Source organism: Petromyzon marinus, chromosome 75, assembly GCF_048934315.1.
Source record: "Petromyzon marinus isolate PM22_M1 ecotype Great Lakes invasive population chromosome 75, UKy_Petmar_22M1.pri1.0, whole genome shotgun sequence".
NCBI classification, from domain to species: Eukaryota; Metazoa; Chordata; class Hyperoartia; order Petromyzontiformes; family Petromyzontidae; genus Petromyzon; species Petromyzon marinus.
In genome coordinates, this window is record NC_133741.1 from 2,994,340 (window position 1) to 3,013,788 (window position 19,449).

At 43.3% G+C, this 19,449-nt stretch overlaps 1 protein-coding gene across 1 annotated transcript in view; it reads right to left on the reverse strand.

Annotated features, from left to right (window-relative positions):
• Positions 1–931: 931 nt before the first annotated feature.
• Positions 932–19,449, reverse strand: part of LOC116937638 (chymotrypsin-like elastase family member 2A) — a 47,380-nt gene continuing 28,862 nt past the window's right edge. Inside the window, exons 4-11 of the mRNA XM_076056267.1 lie at positions 18,275–18,403; positions 16,763–16,899; positions 15,008–15,150; positions 13,608–13,781; positions 9,491–9,514; positions 6,604–6,627; positions 5,851–5,874; positions 932–4,934 (exon numbers count right to left, since the gene is read on the reverse strand). Coding sequence (XP_075912382.1) covers positions 4,854–4,934; positions 5,851–5,874; positions 6,604–6,627; positions 9,491–9,514; positions 13,608–13,781; positions 15,008–15,150; positions 16,763–16,899; positions 18,275–18,403 — 736 coding nt within the window. The 3' untranslated portion in view covers positions 932–4,853. The remainder of the gene's footprint in view (positions 4,935–5,850; positions 5,875–6,603; positions 6,628–9,490; positions 9,515–13,607; positions 13,782–15,007; positions 15,151–16,762; positions 16,900–18,274; positions 18,404–19,449) is intronic.

The window sequence follows — 19,449 nt, forward strand, 5'->3', positions numbered from 1 at the left end:
GCTAAGAAGCTCTTTCTCAAGAGCGACTCGGCCGGCAGGCAATATCAAAGCATTCCACAATTACAGATAGAAAAAAACTCAATAACAACTACGTTAAATTTAGACTTAAAACTTTCGTGACTGCAGGAATTCATATTCTTGGTTCTTTCGGTAAAGTCACGTAGATAGTTTCGATCGCAACACAAGCGGTCGTCTTCCACCTGAAGAAGGCCGCTTGTGTTGCGATCGAAACGTCGTGGGTTTTTTTGCTTTAAATTTAGATTTTTGTTGTTTTCTATCTACGTGACTTTACCGAAAAAAACAAGAATAGCAATTACGTTGTTTAAATTACATTCACGCTTAAACTTTAGTCATTTTAAGTCGGTTTAAATGAGGACAGAGAGGGCAGATTGGATTTGCCAAGAGACTCGATGGTTTCCAAAACGTTGCAACCTCTGGGAACTATTATTAGACAATAACCAGGCGCGTCGCAGAATTTTTTGGATTGTCCAATGGCAATAACGGGTCAGATAAAATAAAGAGCCGATCTAGCTTCGACAATTAATCTGTCTACGAATTGGTAATTGGAAGATGATGCTTTTTTCTGTACAAGAAGCCAACCTTACATTTCACTCTTGTAATTATCTGATCAAAATGCATATAATACGTCAGGATCAATAATAAGAATTAGAATCAGAATAGGTATTTATACTGGACGATTCAGATGAGCTATAACACTCCTTTCACAGATGTCCAGTCACCCAAGGTATTTATGATGATTAGTTTGTTCGACCCAAAATGGAGATTGGAATTCTTCTTAGGAGAAAAAATACCCAATACATTTAGTTTTACTCCTGTTAAGAACTAGTTTTAAAGCCAATCGTTGTTTCTGATTAACTTTAATATCCTTTTGTAAAATTGTTTTACAAATAATTAGATGGGCAACCCTTAGCTAGCAACACGGTATAATCTACAAAACCACTTCTGAAACATGTAATTAACTCCCTTATATATAAATAGAAAGAATAAAATGGGTTCCAAGACCAAACCTTGTGGCACACATTTTGTGTCAGATGGTGATAGTCTGATAACTTAAACATGTTAAAGAAGTGCTGCAATTGAATGGTTACAATGATGCACAAATCAACAGGGCATTGAATGCCAAAACCAAATTAAATAACACGGGGGATTGAAACTGACCAAGTAATTAAAAATATTAAAATACCATAGATTGTGGGAATAACAGATACACTAGCCAGATGTTTGGAAAAACAAAACAACCGAGTCAGATTTGGCTATCAAAAGAAGGTATGTACCGGATTAATTGCACTTGTGGCAAATACTAATGGGCAAACAGGACGAATGATCAGTACGAGACTAAAAGAACACCAAATAAATATTATATACTCACAAATACACCTGTCAGCAGTAGCAGAACACGCGTGCCCTCAAGGACAATCAATTGATTTTGATAATGTTGAAGTTCTGTGCAAAACTAGTTACAACTGGCCAAGACTAAAAAGAAATAAAAATAATATTAACCGTTCGCATAGCTAACAACATAGTACTGCGTGGAAGTGAATAATCAAATAATACATTGTTTAAGCACATGCCTATATAGGTTACCATACTTCAATAGGGATTACCGTTGGTATTGCTATTTTAGAACACACAATGGACAGGAAGGACAAGGTTAATGGGCTTGCATAATGTAAGGCACGCATAATGTATGTTGATGAACATATACATAATTAACCCAACAGGCAATGGATGTGATGCCTTCACATCTGAAGTGGTGTTTTTTTTCACGCGGACAACTTATTTTTTCTCCTGTGTAACTATATGCAGAACTCCTCGCGTTCAACACCACTTATCTCCGTCGAAACTCTTCCTCTTCAACTGCTCGTCTGCTACGCACCGCTCGCTCTCTCTCGCTTCGCTAGCCTGCTATGTTGCACTATGCTAGCTTATCCACTGCTAGCCTCTCTCTATACACTCTGCTGGCTTCTCTACTGCTAGCTTTATCACTCCAACACTTAGCATTCCGCTAACCTCTCACTATACACTCTGCTAGCTTCTGTACTGCTAGCCTGTCTCACACTCACCCTTAGCATTCCGCTAACCTCTCACTATACACTCTGCTAGCTTCTCTACTGCTAGCCTGTCTCACACTCAACCTTTAGGATTCCGCTAGCCTCTCTGCTGCTAGCCTGTCTACCCTCACTCCTCCTACCTCACCCGTGCCTCCAGCGGGGGATCAGCCAACACCGCTGGAGAGGACGAGGTGTGGTGAGCGGGGTGCCGGACAACTCTTGAATCCTCTCTTGTCGTCGCTCCGACCAACCCAACTGCGTTTCTCCGCACATGCGCTCATATCCTCTCGCTCATTAAGAGACATCAGGTGGCCCTCGTTGGGCTGTCGCTCACGAGGCGCCTACACCGTGTGTGCGTTTGCAGCCAGCCAATCACGGCTATACATCTTAATTGGTCGCCTCTCTTTGTCTGCACCTGTTTGCCCTGACGTGACCTCACTGTCCGCAGCTCACACATGCTGTGAAAACTGTTTGCAACACCCCCCCTCCCCGCGCACGTTACTCCACTGCACATCTACCCCTCTATTTAAGGAACGAAACAGGATAATTTCTTCACAAATCTGGCTGTTGCCTGATGAGGCTAGCAGTAATAACTGGCGAAACGTCGTGCTAAATTGTAAATGTCGTGGCTTTTCTCTCCACAACACCGGTGTGCTATACTAGTAACGAATTGGCATACTCTGTTTACATGACAAACCTTATTAAGTGGCTGCATTGGGTCGTGGCGGGTTTAACGACACACATTTACCCGATCTAACACTAAAAACCTGTTTTATGTATGATATTGATCGTTAAAGCCTAAGTCTTAAAGCGTCATATAATAAAATATCATGGCACAATACATCCTGCATCTTTTAATATTCGTAATACTACTCTTACAAACGATAATATTGTGAAAAAAACACTGACACAGGTTGTACTTGGAGCCTTTTCTTGATCAGACACAGCACCAACACTTCGGCTCCGCTTCTTTCTTGAATTTTGAAGCTCCTACTCCCCTTGTGATCTCCCCTTTTATCCCTTTCGAGCCCCTTCTCTCGAAGCTTCTCTCACTCCACTCCTTTCAGCTAACCCTCTTGCTTCTCCCTCAACGGTTGTCAACCGTCACCTCAAACGCTCAACCTTCGCTTCTTTAAACCTCGCCTCCCGGCCAATCACTATAGAGGCCTCACTGCACCAACAGGAGGCCTTGGCCTAACTTCCTGGTGGGCTTTTGCCTGCAACGTTTACTTCTGGTGAGCGGTCCAGAATTACTGGCATTACAATATTTTTTTTTATATTGCACTCCCGATATAAAATAAGAAAAATGTTAACACGCAAGTGGTGAACGCAATCATAATCATACGAGAAAAAATATGGTTACGTGAAAAAATGTGAATCATGAAGACAAAAACAAGATTCAAAATGGATATTAAACATATTTGTCCTTAAGATGGTGGTCGTGAGGCAGTGCAGTGGCTTCCTGCACTGCACTGTGCACTCACAGCTAACATCAGTGATGAGTAATAACTTAACCATTCTTGGGTTCCCTTCACAAACTTGCACTGACCATCGTGGCGAAATATAGTTTTAAAAAAAACAACTCCCATCGTGTACATGGGATGAGGAGCCCTTAAACCAGCCGTGGATTGACACGGCTGTAAGTAAAACAACGTGTCAAGAGTGTTACAGCGCCTCGACGATTTCACGGTCTCAGCAAAATGCCCTGGAGCCACCGACTAGCAAGATAGGGAGTTAGGTTCTGGTTCATGATGTATGGCGCTGTTGGCAAAAAACAAGGCAGATTACATTGAACGTATTTGTATAATTTATTAACTGAACGTGTCATCACAATCTTCATCTCAGATGTATAATCTATAAACGTAAACAGCTTTTTTAAAATTCATCTACTACTTCAATGCAGCCTCGCATACCGTTCGGATAATATGATTTAATTCACCATACTGTATTACATCACATATCTAGAAATGTATGTTGAACTTCTTTTCCACCGTACATAGCCAACAATGCTCATCGAAGGTGCGGGGATAGGACAACAAACTATGGGTCTCTTTGGGAGTCTATGGGTCTCTGTGTGAGTCTATGGGTCTCTGTGTCAGACTATGGGTCTCTGTGAGTCTATGGGTCTCTGCTGCACTACCCTCTTGAGAAGGCCCATCTCCGATAACTGTTATTCATTAAAGCTTATGGCAAAATGAGCACGTGGAAAAATTTTTCTGGTTATTTTGATGTTCTATTTATGGGTCTCTGTGTGAGTCTATGGGTCTCTGTGTGAGTCTATGGATCTCTGTGTGAGTCTATGGTTATCTGTGTGAGTCTATGGGTCACTGTGTGAGCCTATGGATCTCCTCTGTGTGAGTATATAGGTCTCTGTGTGAGTCTATGGATGGGTCTCTGTGTCAGTCTATGCGTCTCTGTGTGAGTCTATGGGTCCCTGTGTCAGCCTGTGGGTCTCTGTGTGAGTCTACGTATGTAAGTATTTTGAATTATTTCGCACCGTACATAGCCAACAATGCTGTTAACAGTAGTGTGGGTGGAGGACAACAAACTAAAGACAAAAATCACGCTGGTCAGTGATGGTTTGTGAAGGCAGGGAGTATATATGTTTTAGCAGATTACAGTACAATGGATTTTGCTGCACTACCCTCTTGAGAAGGCCCATCTCGGATAACGGTTATTCATAAAAGCTTATGGCAAAATGAGCACGTGGAAAAATTGTTCTGGTTATTTTGATGTTCTATCTCAAATCTCTCTCAATTCCCTTCATCACTCCGTGAGTGCCTATGCAAGGAGAAGCCCCATCCCCACCACCAGCAGCTGCATGGGCAGGGACACGTGGGAAGTCGGTGCAGACGACAACTTCTGTGGATAAACAGAAAGCACCACGAGGCGGGGGGGGGATTAAACTATCATCATAACGCTCGTCACCTTCATCAGCTCCGTCATCCACAGCCTCTGCATGGCGCTTGCATCACCGCCACCAGCAGCAGCCGCTACATTCCCACTGATGGCAGATTTCAGCTGTCAAGTGTGCAGGCAGCACGACTGCACTGGCGATTGTAGGCCAGAGGAGCCCCAAGAGCTGGGTTTTACAAAGAGGGGTGGAAATTTAATAAGGCGTCCCCCATGTGTCATTTCATGCACCAAAGCTCGTTCAAAGCCATGCCGTGCCATTTGCATACCTGTACACCCCTTATCAGTGCCTACGTATTACAGAGCAATTCAGACCTTATTGGTCACCCCGTGCCCTTCTAAATCTCATAGGTTCGATCCCAACCCCGACGCCTATATATTTGGAGTTTGCATGTCTCTCTTGTTGTGGTCGCGTGGATTTTTTTAAGGGTCCTCCGGTTTTGCCCTCCACATTTAGAAACATGGATTGAGATTATTTAGTATTTGACTGCTATACATTTCCACGTGATAAGCCACTTTACCGATAATCCATGATAGGCAGGTCGCTTCTGAAACAGAGTTATGTAGCCCAGGTAATCTTACCTGGTAAAAAAAATGATAATATGTTTTCTTATTATACCTCCCTTATTTCCAAAAAGGCCAAATTTGGCCAAGCCTTGTAGTATTTTCGATGTAAAAGGCAATCGACAGCACACGGGTAGGACACCACACACCGCCACCACCCTAAGATTGTGATTGCATAACCACGTGGTTGATTCGCATTCTAATGTATGTAACGCGTCATGTCATGCACCGAATGTACAATGCGCGGATTATAGCAGCACAGAAAAACACAGGGCAAGTTGAACCGTGCAACGTTACTCACCGGCCGAACTGTTGTGGCTGTTGTCTGAGAAATAAACAAAACCCATCAGAATCATCGCTTATCACGGGTGTATCCCTTCATTTGTTTACATGACAAACCTTGCTAATTTATCAGCCTGAGAAACGACTTGTTTAAGGGCGCTTTAGAATTTCTAATTGTTAATTACGAAAGGGATGCGTTCTTCAAAGCGCACACGTCAAAACAAAATGTCAATCGCAATGGCTTTTTCCATTGAAAGACATACACAATGTCAATGAGAATGACTTTACCCATTGACAAACAGACCAAATGTCAATCGGAATGGCTTTTCCCATTAACAGAAAAACGATTTGTCAACCGGAATGGCCTTTCCCATTGACATACAGACAAATTTTCAACCGGAATGGCTTTTGCCATTGACATACAGACGAATTTCAATCGGAATTGCTTTTCCCATTAACAAACAAAGGACATATATGCAACTGTGTTTGCTCCGAGCATAGCAGTACCATAGGTTGTATTCTTGTGGCACTGGTGAACTGGGAGCATGCCAGGGGCACACCAGTGCCACGAAAATAAAATTTTCACGAAAATACAATGTAAAACCAGGGTTGTTGCCTGATGAAGCTGGTTGTTATAATTACCGGCAAAATGTCACGGTACTGGAATTGAAAACGTTGTAGTGGGTTTACTCTCCAACACACACACACACCAGTTAGTGCTGAACTCAGTAACTCATCACAGGGTGAGTTGAAGCATGCGACGTTTACTCACCGGCGTAACTGTTTTGGTTGTTATCTGAGAGAGAAATAAAAAACAAACATACTCATGAAAATCATCATTTATTATTTATGCCACACCACACAGAGCGGGATCGACAACAAGAGCCACTCTGGTACTGTATTATGGTTCAATTTCTATGCTGCTTACCTTCACCAACTGGCACTGACCAGCGTGGTGAAGTGTAGTCAACTAACTCCCATGACCCATAAGGCATAGGGAGACCCTCTTCCAGCATTATATATATTACATATGTAGTGACATCGCTGGATGTCACCATGCTGTGGGTGCAGTGCCGGCCCTACCGGACACGGTGTGTGGGTGCCGACCTCTGGGGAAGGTCGTGTGAGGCAATGGAACTCTGGTTGACCCGGGAGGACACGTGACCGGTTAAGATGACAGGGGGGGCCCCAAGAGGGAGCTGGGGGGGGGTCACGTGATTTGGACCCAGGTCCTTCCCGATGGTTCTGGAAGGGGGACGTGGCCAAGGGCGGAGCTGGCCACGCCGCAGATAATATAAGCCGAGTACCGAGAGGGATCTGGGTTGTTCATTCCATGAAAGAAACCCTTCGTCTACGATCTCCGTCCTACGATTCTTTCAGCACGTGGACCCGGGCAGATGCTGTTGGTCCCGGGTCCGTAGTAACAGTTACGTGGTAACTAGCGTAGTTAGCCGGGTGGTCACCACCCAAGGTTGTTATTGTGTTAAGGGGAAGTTACCCCGTGTGTTGGAACTAAATAAATGCTATGCGTCCAAAGTCTACGTCTGCGACTCAGTTGAATCCACTACACATACAGATAGTACACTTATATAGATGCGCTTCTGCGGCCGTCTGATACGCTCTTACTTCCCAAATTAGGAAGCCACTGGGAGCGATGCACTTTTAAATCATCGTCTAGATTGAAAATTCACGTCTTTAAAACTGATTTTTGTGTTTAACTTGTTCTTCTCCCACACCTCCGATTAGCGCGGTTGGCTAAGTATGGTACAAAAGAAGTCCAATAAACATACGTACATAGACTCACATCGAGACCCATAGATTTACATAGATACCCATAGACTCACACAGAGACCCATAGTTTGTTGTCCTTTCCCCGCACCTACAATTAGCATGGTTGGCTGCTTAAGGTGCGTAATAAGTTCAACATACATAAATAGACTTACACCGAGACCCATAGACTCACACAGAGACCCATAGTTTGTTGTCCTTCCCCACAACATACACACTTACATATAGTTACACGACTCGAATTATTATTATCATTCAGAGTCGAGTTGGGCTCACTCTTGCCAGAGCAAACCAAGGAAGCTGTATTTGATGAGCTATGTATGACGAGTATAACCTGTAATATATAATAACTAATGTAATTGCCCATCATATGATGGGTTCATGCAATTTTAATTAAATGAAAACTTCGAAAAATTCAATATAGTATTGAATTTATTTAAGAAAACGTTCCTGTATATATGTTTCATTTGGTGTAAATGAACGATCATCTCCGAAAAAGTTTTCCTTGAGATGAATTTTGTTGAATCGGCACTTTGATGTTGGCTGTAATTTTTTGCATCTTGACAAAGCAGCATAGTAATAACAATAAAGTTGTCCATGGAAATAAAACCAGCTTCGTTGGTTGAGAAAAAGTCCAACGTAGTACTCAAAACCTTGTCCTTGTGACTTATTGACCGCGATAGCAAATAGCAGGAATTATTGGGAAGCCGTCTTCGCTTCAGATTGCCTGGTAAATTCATGTCAGATGGTGCCAGATCAATTGTTGTGAATGAAGACAATCTCTCCACGATTCAATTCTGAAATTGTTTCAACCACAACACAAAGAATTACGGTGAATTTTCACGAATCACCAGACACACGTGTGTGCCATTGCACATAATCCCTTTTTTGGAGATTTAGATTTGTAATCCGCATTCTCACGGATTTCCGTTTGTCAATGGCTTTTCCCATTGACAGACAAACAAATGTCAGTCAGAATTGCTTTTTCCATTGACAGACAGACGAAATGTCAATCGGAATGGCTTTTCTTATTCACAGAAAGACGAAATGTCAATCGCGTTGTCTCGATACGCGAGGCAATCGAGACAACGCAAACAATACGAAGCAAATTCTGGAACACGTAATCCATGGGCACAATCATCGTTGCGCATTCCAATACAGTTTTAAAAAATAACCGAGTCCGCTTGAGAGAGCTATTTTTTCCACTGCCCTAAAACAGAGACCCGAATGTGAACGATGCCAGTCTAAGTCTCAACGCTCACAAATGACGCGTGGCTCAGCAGCACTTAACAAGCGCTCAGATTGGTCTATACTGGCGTTCCGCGTGCACAACGGAAACACAGAGTCACCGTTCATCAAAATTTGTAACATCAAGTCGAAATCATGGGGGTCCTATGGGACACGAAACGTTAACCGCAAAAAAAATTGTTAACCGATGTAACCATTAACCGAGGGACTGCTGCACTCAACTGGGACAGCATGTCACGTGGCGTGCCTGCAGCAATGTGGAAACAACCAAGAAAACAAGCACAGTCTGCATTGATCCACATTTTTTTTTAGGGTAGGCCCTCGTGTTGGTTATATATGCAATTGTGTTTGCTCCGAGCATAGCAGTGCCATTACATTGTATTTTCGTGGCACTGGTGAGCTGGGGACACACCAGTGCCACGAAAATAGTGGGTTTACCCTCCAACACACACACACACACCAGTTAGTGCTATCTAAGTAACTAATTGGCACATTTTGTTTACGTGACAACCCCTTACTGATTGTAAATGTTATTGTGGGTTTACTCTCCAACACAGACACCGGTTAGTGCTGAACTCAGCAACTAATCACAGGGTGAGTTGAAGCACGCGATGTTTACTCACCGGCGTAACTGTTGTGGTAGTTATCTGAGAGAGAAAGAAAAAAACAAACATGCTCATGAGAATCATCATTTATTATTTGTGCCACACCACACTGAGCGGGATTGACAAACAAGCGCCACTGTGGTACTGTATTATGGTTCAATTTCTATGCTCCCTACCTTCACCAACTGGCACTGACCAGCGTGGTGAAGTGTAGTCATCTAACTCCCATGACCCATAAGGCATGGCGAGACCCTCTTCCAGCGTTATATATATATAGATATGTTATAATCTTAGTTCTTTCGGTAAAGTCACGTGACTTTACCGAAAGAACTAAGATTATGAATTACTGCAGTCACGAAAGCTTTAAATAAAAATGTATAGATATGTTACCAAGGCCGTAGCCATAGAGTCAACATTGGGGGGGACCAAATCTTTCAGGGAGTCTGGGGGTGCCCCCCCCCCAGAAAAAAATCAAAAATTGAAAACAAATTTCCTGGCTAAAATATTAAAAAATTCACTAACACCTAAGATGGACTTTTTTTTACAAACACATTCCTGCGGAGGGAGCTGGTAGGAACGTTGGGTTGCTCGGTCAATGGCCAGGGTCAACGGTGGCACCACGTGGTGTATTCCGCAAATATGCCCGACTGTGAGGGCGAGCACAAGCCGGCGTGAGTAGGTTAAACGTTGAGTTTTACAAGGGCACCACGGGGTGACCAGCCCCTCCCCACCCTCCCCACCCAGCCACTCCACACCCTCCCATCTCCACCCAGCCCCACCCCTCCCATTTTTGGAGGCACGACGGACGGACACAATAATCCCCTGTGGGCTGGTGGTGTAACCAGGAGGTTCCTACACAGTATAATGTCTAATAGTGTATTGTATTACATTGCTCTTTTTAATCTTTTTTTATCTTTTCTTGTTTCATTGTATGTAATGGCAGAGATTAAGTATTCATAAAGTACAACCATGACCACAATCATATAAACAGAAATATTTTTATAGCAATATATTGGGGGGGACATTTTGAGCATAATTGAATATTGGGGGGGGGGGATGCGTCCCCCCCCAATATATATTATAATTACGGCCTTGTATGTTACATACATATATAGATGCACTTCTGCGTCCGTCTGAAAAGCTCGTCCTTCCCAAATTAGGAAGCCAATGGGAGCTATGCACTTTTAAATCATCAGCTAGATTGAAAATTCACGTCTTTAGAACTGATTTTTGTGTTTAGCTTGTTCTTCTCCCACACCTCCGATTAGCGGGGTTGGCTAAGTATGGTACGAAAGAAGTCCAATATACATATGTACATAGACTCACACAGACACATAGAGTCACACAGGGACCCATAGAATCACACATAGGTTGGCTGCGTACGGAGTGAAAGAAGTTCAACATACACACTTACATATAGTTGCAGGACTCGAATCATTATTGTCATTCAGAGTCGAGTTGGGCTCACTTTTGCCAGAACAAACCAAGGAAGCTGTATTTGATGAGCTATATATGACGAGTATAACCTGTAATATATAATAAATAATGTAATTGCCCGTCATATGACGGGTTCATAAAAAATATATAATGAAAAAGACGAAAAATTTAAGATAGTATTTAATTGATTTAAACAAACGTTCCTGCATATATGTCATTTTGGTTTAAATGGACGATCATCTACGAAAAAGTTTTCCTTGAGATGTATTTTGTTGAATCGGCACTTTGATGTTGTTTGGAATTTTTGCATCTTGACAAAGCAGCATAGTAATAATGATAAAGTTGTCCAACGAAATAAAACCAGAGTCATTAGTTGAGATAAAGTCCAACGTAGTACTCAAAACCTTGTCCTTGTGACTTATTGACAGCGATATCAAATAGCAGGAATTATTGGAAAGCCGTCTTCACTTCAGAATGCCTGGTAAATTCACATCAGACGGTGCCAGATCAATTGCTGGGAATGAAGACAATATCTCCACGATTGGATTCTGAAATTGTTTCAGTCACAACACGAACAATTACGGTGTAATGTTGATTTGAAGCTTTCGTGACTGCAGGAATCCATACTCTTTGGTTCTTTCGGTAAAGTCACGTGGTAGGTCAGAAAAAAATAGATCACGGCGTTTCGATTGCAACACAAGCGACCGTTTTCACCTGAAGACGGTTTTCACCTGAAGACGGTTTTCACCTGAAGACGGTTTTCACCTGAAGACGGGTTTCACCTGAAGACGGTTTTCACCTGAAGACGGTTTTCACCTGAAGACGGTTTTCACCTGAAGACGGTTGCTTGTGTTGCGATCGAAACTTCGTGATCTATTATTTTTTCTACGTACGTGACTTTACCGGAAGAACCAAAGAGTATAATGACGGTGCATTTCACGAATCACCAGACTCACGTGTGTGCCATTGCACATATTCCCTTCTTTGGGGTTTTAGATTTCGAATCGGCGTTTACAATGGGTTCCTTTTTGTCAAAACCAATTTCACGAGGTGGCATTCCAGATGGTGTGAGCAGCGAGGTTGCAGACATTCTACTGAATAATAATTTGTGATCCACGTAGCCTAGCCAGCAGCGTTACACACAGTGGCATTAGAGAGTGTCAGGCGTTAGGCACAGATCACCCAAACTATTTGTCTTAAATTATTTTGAGAAAATGTATGAATAATTAGTTACAATTTTATTAATAAGCCTTTTTAATGAAAAAAATATTTAAAATTGCATGAAAATCCACTTAGCCGAGCCAGCATTACCCACAGCGTTTACAGAGTGTCGGGCGTTAGGCATAGATAACCAAAACTATATGGATAATAAATCAAACCAATCTGTAACCATTTTTTTGCGTTTTGATATATTTATCCATTTTCTTCCCAATTCACTATATCTGTGAGTTGACATTTTGGAATAGTTTCATATTCATATTATTAATGGAAATCAAATAAAAAATCCTGGTAAATGTGAACTACACTTTTGCGAGGCAAAGCCTTAAGGAAAATTTCGGGTCATGCATCAAAAGGAGCTTCAATGCAAGCTGCAACCTGCAATAAGATCCGCTGCACGTCCGTAAGCACGGGAGTCACTCGCAGCCTGTCAACACGCTAAGCACTCCTACGAACTACGTGATTTATACACGTGCAAAAAAAGGTCCACTCGTGACCATAAAAAACAGGACCTCCCGTCATACATTGCAGGTCACTTGACATCAAATGATTACCGCGGATATAATTAAGAACGGCCATGTTAGTTGAACACGTATGCTTTTGCGACCAATATTATCCATAATAGAGGTTTATGGGTTAGATCTCATGAATATAAATGTGTCATTAAACCCCCCCAACACCCGACACAGCCAATTAGTAAGGTTTGTCACGTAAACCAAACATAGCAGTTCGTTACGACTACAGCACACCGGTATGTTGGAGAGTAAACCCACTAAAGCATTTACAATTCGAGTACCGTGACATTTTGCCAGTAATTACAACGACAACAACCAGCATCATCAGGCGACAGCCAGATTATTTGATAAATCCTCCTCCTGTTTCGGTCTTGTTGTCACCTGTGAGCCAATCAGGTGCGAACATCAATGGTCATCTCTGGAAAGAAAACATAATCTGCTGCCTGGAACAAGAGGATTTCTCCACAAATCTGGCTGTCACCTGATGATACTTGTTGCAATTACAAGGTGAAATGTCACGGCTCTAAAATTGTCAATGTTTTAGTGAGCTTACTCTTCCACACACCGATATGCTGTACTAGTAACGAATTAGCATGTTTTGTTTGCATGACAAAACTTACTAATTGGCTGTGGCGGGTTTAACGTTGATTTTTCTCCGGGTCCTCCGGTCTTTCCCTCCAGATTTAGAACGAACGTTACGCGTTTAGAGTATTTGTTTGCTATAAATGTCTGCGTGATAAGCCACCACTTCGTTGAGCTATCATTCGTGGTCGCTTCTGAAAAAAAGCTACATAGCTCAGTGGGGCCTTACCTGGTAAAATAAAAAAAAATGTTTTAAAATAGTTCTTAGTCTAATAGGAGTTATGCATGATCAGTTGCCGCATGCACTTTTGTGCGGGGAGACTACCATCGGCCTCGGAAAGTGCCGGACATGTAGTGTCTGTGCGCAACGCGATGGTGCTCACGTCGTTGGGAAACTGGATGTCAGTCGTGGAGGAGATCCAGCGCTTGAATGCGGAAACGCGCGTGAACACGGACGGCTTCATCGAGGTGTTACAGACATCCGAGCCGAAGCTGGTGATGCCGTAGACCATCCACTTCGCGTCCTCCTGACAGTTGAGCGGCCCTCCCGAGTCGCCCTGGGGTAACGATTTAGGCACACGGGATTGTGTTAGGTCATTTTTTTTAACCGTCCGAAATTTTGCACTCTGACACGTATGTTTGAGAACAAGTCGAAAGGATGGGATGCTGGCATTAAATGCTGCGATGTGATTTGCGATCCAATGCGAAAATTACAAACCAACAAAGTGTGACGGCACCCCAACACACAGTATGCATATGAACACATCACCTTTACTCCTCTATTTAAGACCTGAAGACAGAAAGACGTCTTTACAATTCTGGCAAAGTCGCATGACGAGGCTGGCTATTGTTGTTGCAATCACCAGAGAAACGTCGCGGTACTCGAACTGTAAATGCTGTCGATTTACTCTCCAACACACAACTGGTGTGCTGAAGAAGTAACCAATCGGTGCGTTTTGTTTAAGTGACAAACCCTTACGAATTGGGCTGTGTGTCGGGGTGGTGGCATGTTTAAATACGCATTTATATGTACGGGATCTAACCCACACAAAAAAACGTTATTATAAGTAAGCACATTTTATTTAAATGGGGGAAGCAGGTATTGGTGTCTAAGCGAGTATGTGATTCTTCGTGTGAGTCTTGTGGTTATGCAATTTCACTGTTCCCCCGCATGATTCTAGAGGTGTCTGAGAGTTCCTTTAGTCTGGGAAGAAAATAAGAAAAGGATCTCAGTGATTAATTCTCAGCACCTGAGGACTGATGTCAATTCAACAACGGGAACAACTTCCCGTTGTAGCATTCAAAGGGTGAAATATGTTGAGCTTTTTTTTTGTGCCGTACGTAGCCAGCCATGCTTATCGGAGGTGCGCGGAAGCGGTGTGGGAAATATGTTATTTATACTGTAGATACCCAAAGTGTGGCATTGTGTACACAAGATTTGTGCACTTAGCACGCTGTGTAGGACGCATATCACCACACCGTGTATTAAATAAATAAACAGTCTTAATAGTGGCCGTGTTATAAAGAAGGTTCAGACGTGCATTTTCATTATACCATGTGCGATGCGAGGCATAGTGGTAGGTCCATTGCTACTATCACAATCTCACCTTGTCCTGTCTATGAAAACAATTCTGCATGCGGTTTTATTATCTCTCACATTTGTGTTCCCAACTTGCGTGCACTTTTACGTTAGGCGGTTTTACCATCACCGCACGGGAAGCGTCACAACTTGCTGGGCTCCGTGTTACCGTGACACCACATGCATGCGTGCATGCTCACGCACCTGGCAGGTAGAGTGCTGCGCGTCGCCGGCACACACCATGTTTCCCGTCACGAGAGAGCCCCACCATTGTCTCCTGCTACAGGTGTCATAACTGATGACGGGCAGAGCGACCTGCTGTAGAACTCGTGGGAACGTCCCATTGGCTGAGAAAGACACAGCGGGGGGGGGTGGGAGGGCGGAGAACCAGATGAGTCGTGGTAGATGAAACTTCATATCGGCGGTGGGGAATCTACGCACCTTTGGCTGGATAGGGCAAGCAACTTGACGTCACGTGACTTGGAGGCCACATGAAGGCTGCCAATTTGAAACGGCCCGGTAAAATGACGTTCGTCCATCCATTGTAAGCTTCTTAATTCGTAACGCTTTTTCAAACTTTAGCACCACGGTGGCTAGAAGATGTTAACTACCTCGCCTACTATGCAGGAGGACATGGGTTCGATTTCGACCCTGACGCCTGGTGCATATTTAGAGTTTGCATGTCTCTCTCTCCTGGTCACGTGGGTTTTTCTCCAGGTCCTACGGTTCCCCCCCCACCCACATTTAGAATCATGCGTTTAGAGTATCTGGCTGATATAAATGTCCACGTGATGAGCCGCTCTGTTGAGCTATAATTTGAGGCCAGGTCGTTTCTTAAAAAGAGCTACATAGCTCAGTGGGCCTCAACTGGTTAAACAAAAACAAAACAGTTGAATAGTTTTAATAGCTCAGATATTGTCTAAAAGTAGTTTTAAATACACCGCCAATGTATACCACGCTCATGTGATTCAAGTTTGGAGTTTACTAAAGTGTGGTAGCCCTGATAGGCTCACAGTGATGACATCCCCTTTAGGCTACTTAAGACCGGAAACAGGAAGACTTCCTCACAATTCTGGCAAAAATCGCCCAATGAAGCTGGTTGTTATCGCTGTTGTTGTAATCACCAAAAAAACGCCACGGTACTCGAATTGTAAATGTTGCTGTGGGTTTACTGTCCAACACACAACCGGTATGCTAATATAGTAACTAATTAGCACGTTCTGTTAACGTGACAAAACCTTGCTAGTTGGCTGTGTCGGGCAGTGACGGGTTTAACGAAACATTCATATTTACGTGATGTAACCCGAAAAAAACCCCTCTATTATGGATAAAATTGGTCGCAAAAGCCCCTGCTGAGTGGTAAACTGACTAACCTCATATTGGTCTAGAAAATAATGCGTCGACCCATGTCTACGTGCTAAATTGAGGTACAGGGACACCCCTACTTACAAACGAGTTAGGTTCTAGAGGTCTGTCCGTTAGTCAATTTGTTTGTAAGTTCAACTTTACTCTTGTTGATTCCAAACACGTTGTATGGGATGTACACTAAACACGGGGAATGGCTTTAAAAATTGTATAATCTCCTGTAGATGTAGATGCCACTGGTTCTTCATGTTCTGCAGATATAGATGCCATTGGTTCTTCAGATTCTGCAAATGTAAATGCCACTGGTTTTTTTTATCTTCTGCAGACGTAGATGCCACTGGTTCCTCATGTTTTGCAGACGTAGATGCCACCACTGCCATATATTGCCCGGTAGTTGAACTTACAACTCTCGGCGGCCTGAACAGCTGCAATGGGACACTGAGTCAACATGGCCCCGCGATAACCTCTTGATCACATCTCATGAGAGAAAGCCTTGTCCAACCCCCCCCTCCCCTTTGGCCCTGCTGATGTTACCACCATTTACCGGATGGACACTGCAGGTTGTAGGGTGTGATGATGTTTTCCTTCACTCACTGTAAAGCTTCCCCCAACCGGTAGCGTAGCAAGACTGCCAATTCTGCAGGACCCAGTCAGCACCTGGCAGTGTAGCCACCTGTACAGTGTTGCTCAGTGACACTGGGGCAGCGAGCTTTATCAACGCGATGTCAAACCTGCAAAATAGTAAATGCGGTGGCATGCCATGCAATTACACATTTGGAATGTATCTATGTATGTACGTTTAACTTTTTCGCACCGTACGGAGCCAACCGTGCTAATCGGAGTGGAAGGACAACAAACTATTGGTCTCTGTGTGAGTCTATGGGTCTCTGTGTGAGTCTATGGGTATTTGTGTGAGTCTGTGGGTCTCTGAGTGAGTCTGTGGGTCTCTGTGTGAGTCTATGGGTCTCTGTGTGGGTCTATGGGTATTTGTGTGAGTCTGTGGGTCTCTGAGTGAGTCTATGGGTCTCTGTGTGAGTCTATGCATGTTGAACTTCTTTCACACCACACGCATCCAACCGTGCTAATCGTAGGCGCGGGGGGAAGGACAGCAAACGAAAAACTGCCTGATGATGCTGTGTATTTCTAGTAGCAGGATGCCGTAACCAATGTGTAAATGTCGTGGATGGCTCTCCAGAATACCAGTGCGCTGAAGCAGTAAAGATGGGCACGTTTGCTCACGTAACAGCTCAATTGCTTCGCTGTGTTTGGTCGGGGAGAATATACGACAAGCGTTTTATGCGCACACCACGTGACCAACAATATCAACAATGAATTTTGGAAAGTGTTACATCGTCCATGCATATTTTCTTTCTTGTATTTCTCCCCACACCCCCCCCCCCCCCCCCCCACAATTGTATCCCAATTGTTAAATATGCTTTCTGCATTTTCAGATGCAAACATTCTTGTTTGTAAATGGCTGAGAGATGCCACGGTGGCGAGATGTAAAATGTCTCGCCTGGTACACAGGAGATCGTGGGTTCGATCCTGACCCTGTATATGTGGAGATTTCATGTCTGTCTCTCCGTGGTCGCGTGGATTTTTATCCGGGGTCCTCCGGTTTTTCCCTACACATTTAGAATCAACTTCATGCGTTGAGAGTATCTGGCTGATATGAATATCCACATGATGATGATGATGAGACACTTTGTTAAACTATCATTTGTGATAGCCAGGTCACTGCATAAACATAGCTGCTTGGATCAGTGGACGTAAACATAGCTGCCTGGATCAGTGGGCGTTATCTGGTAAAAAAAACAATAGTTGTTGTTTGTTTATTGATTAAGATATCATAACAAAAGCAGCGACACCACTCTGCCTTTGGATTCATGTTCAGTTCTTTTTTTGAAATCTCAGATCTGGAATAATCCAAATTTAGTGCAAACCCAAACTTGAGAAAATTAAGTGTGTGTGTATACAATCACTGGCGAGAAAAGCTGAGACCCCTCCCATCACTGGATTTTTTTAATCCAGTTTAATCACCGGTTGAAACCCAATAATTAAATCCAGGATCTTCACCCGACCACCTCTGAGCGTGACAGTTCTTACCCATGTTCTGGGAAGTCTGGATTCCATGAGGGGTGTGTGATGAAAAGGCTGATGGAGGATAATATTTCTCCAACTTCATTTGTTGTCAAGTTGTGCTTTCCCAGCCACACCTTGTATATCGTGTTGTTTCTTGAAGCATGGGAGGGAAATAGCGAGAGGGGGGGGGGGGGGTGAATGGTGAACATCATTGGAGATACAGGAGCAAGAGTGCTTGTGAATGGTGAAACATCATTCGAAATATTCATGATAATGTTTTTTTTTGGGTTAGGTCGCGTAAGTATAAATGTGTCGTTGAACCCGCCACCACCCGACACAGCCAATTAGTAAGGTGTGTCAGGTAAACAAAATGTGCCAATTCGTTACTAGTTCAGCACACTGGTTGCGTGTTGGAGAGTAAACCCAAAGCAACATTTACAATTCGAGTATCGTGACGTTTCGCTGGTAATCAGATCCAGCATCGTCGGGCAATTTTTCCAGAATTGTCGGGTGGTGGCGCGTTACTTGCACATTTATATTTACGCGATCTAATCCAAATAAGTAATGTTTAAAAATACTTTTTTTTTACAAACACGCTTTAATGAAATGTACCGTACTCGTAATGGCAGAGCTCCACGACTCCAGGACGTGGCACCGAAGCTTGCCATAACGTAAGGGGACCCGTGGTGATTTACAGCCAACGTCGGTTGAGCGTGGACAATTAGACCCAAGGCGAAACATAACAAATAAAAAATAATGTTTAAAATATATATTTTTATTTTTAATGATAGAATATAGTATTGTCATCAGTATGACATAAGTATACCACATTGGGAAGTGGGTTAAAATTGAGCTACAAGATTTGAGGATACAACAACAGAGTGACTTAAATAAAAGCGTGTAAAAAAAAACATTGTTATGAACAATATTCGTCGCAAAATGCCTACGTGTCAAACTGATCATTGTATATGCATAGAGAGAGGTTGTGATTGGTGAACATCATTGGAGGTAGAGAGAGGGTGTGAATGGTGAACATCATTAGAAATACTAGGGCGCAACTATGGTTTTGGGTATATGTGTGGGTGTGCGGGGAGCGGTAGTGTAGCGGTTAGCTCACTGCGCTACGAACCCGGCGACTCGAGTTTGATTTCCGCTCATGGCCAACACCGGTGACGATTATCTGAACTGGTCCTGGGCCT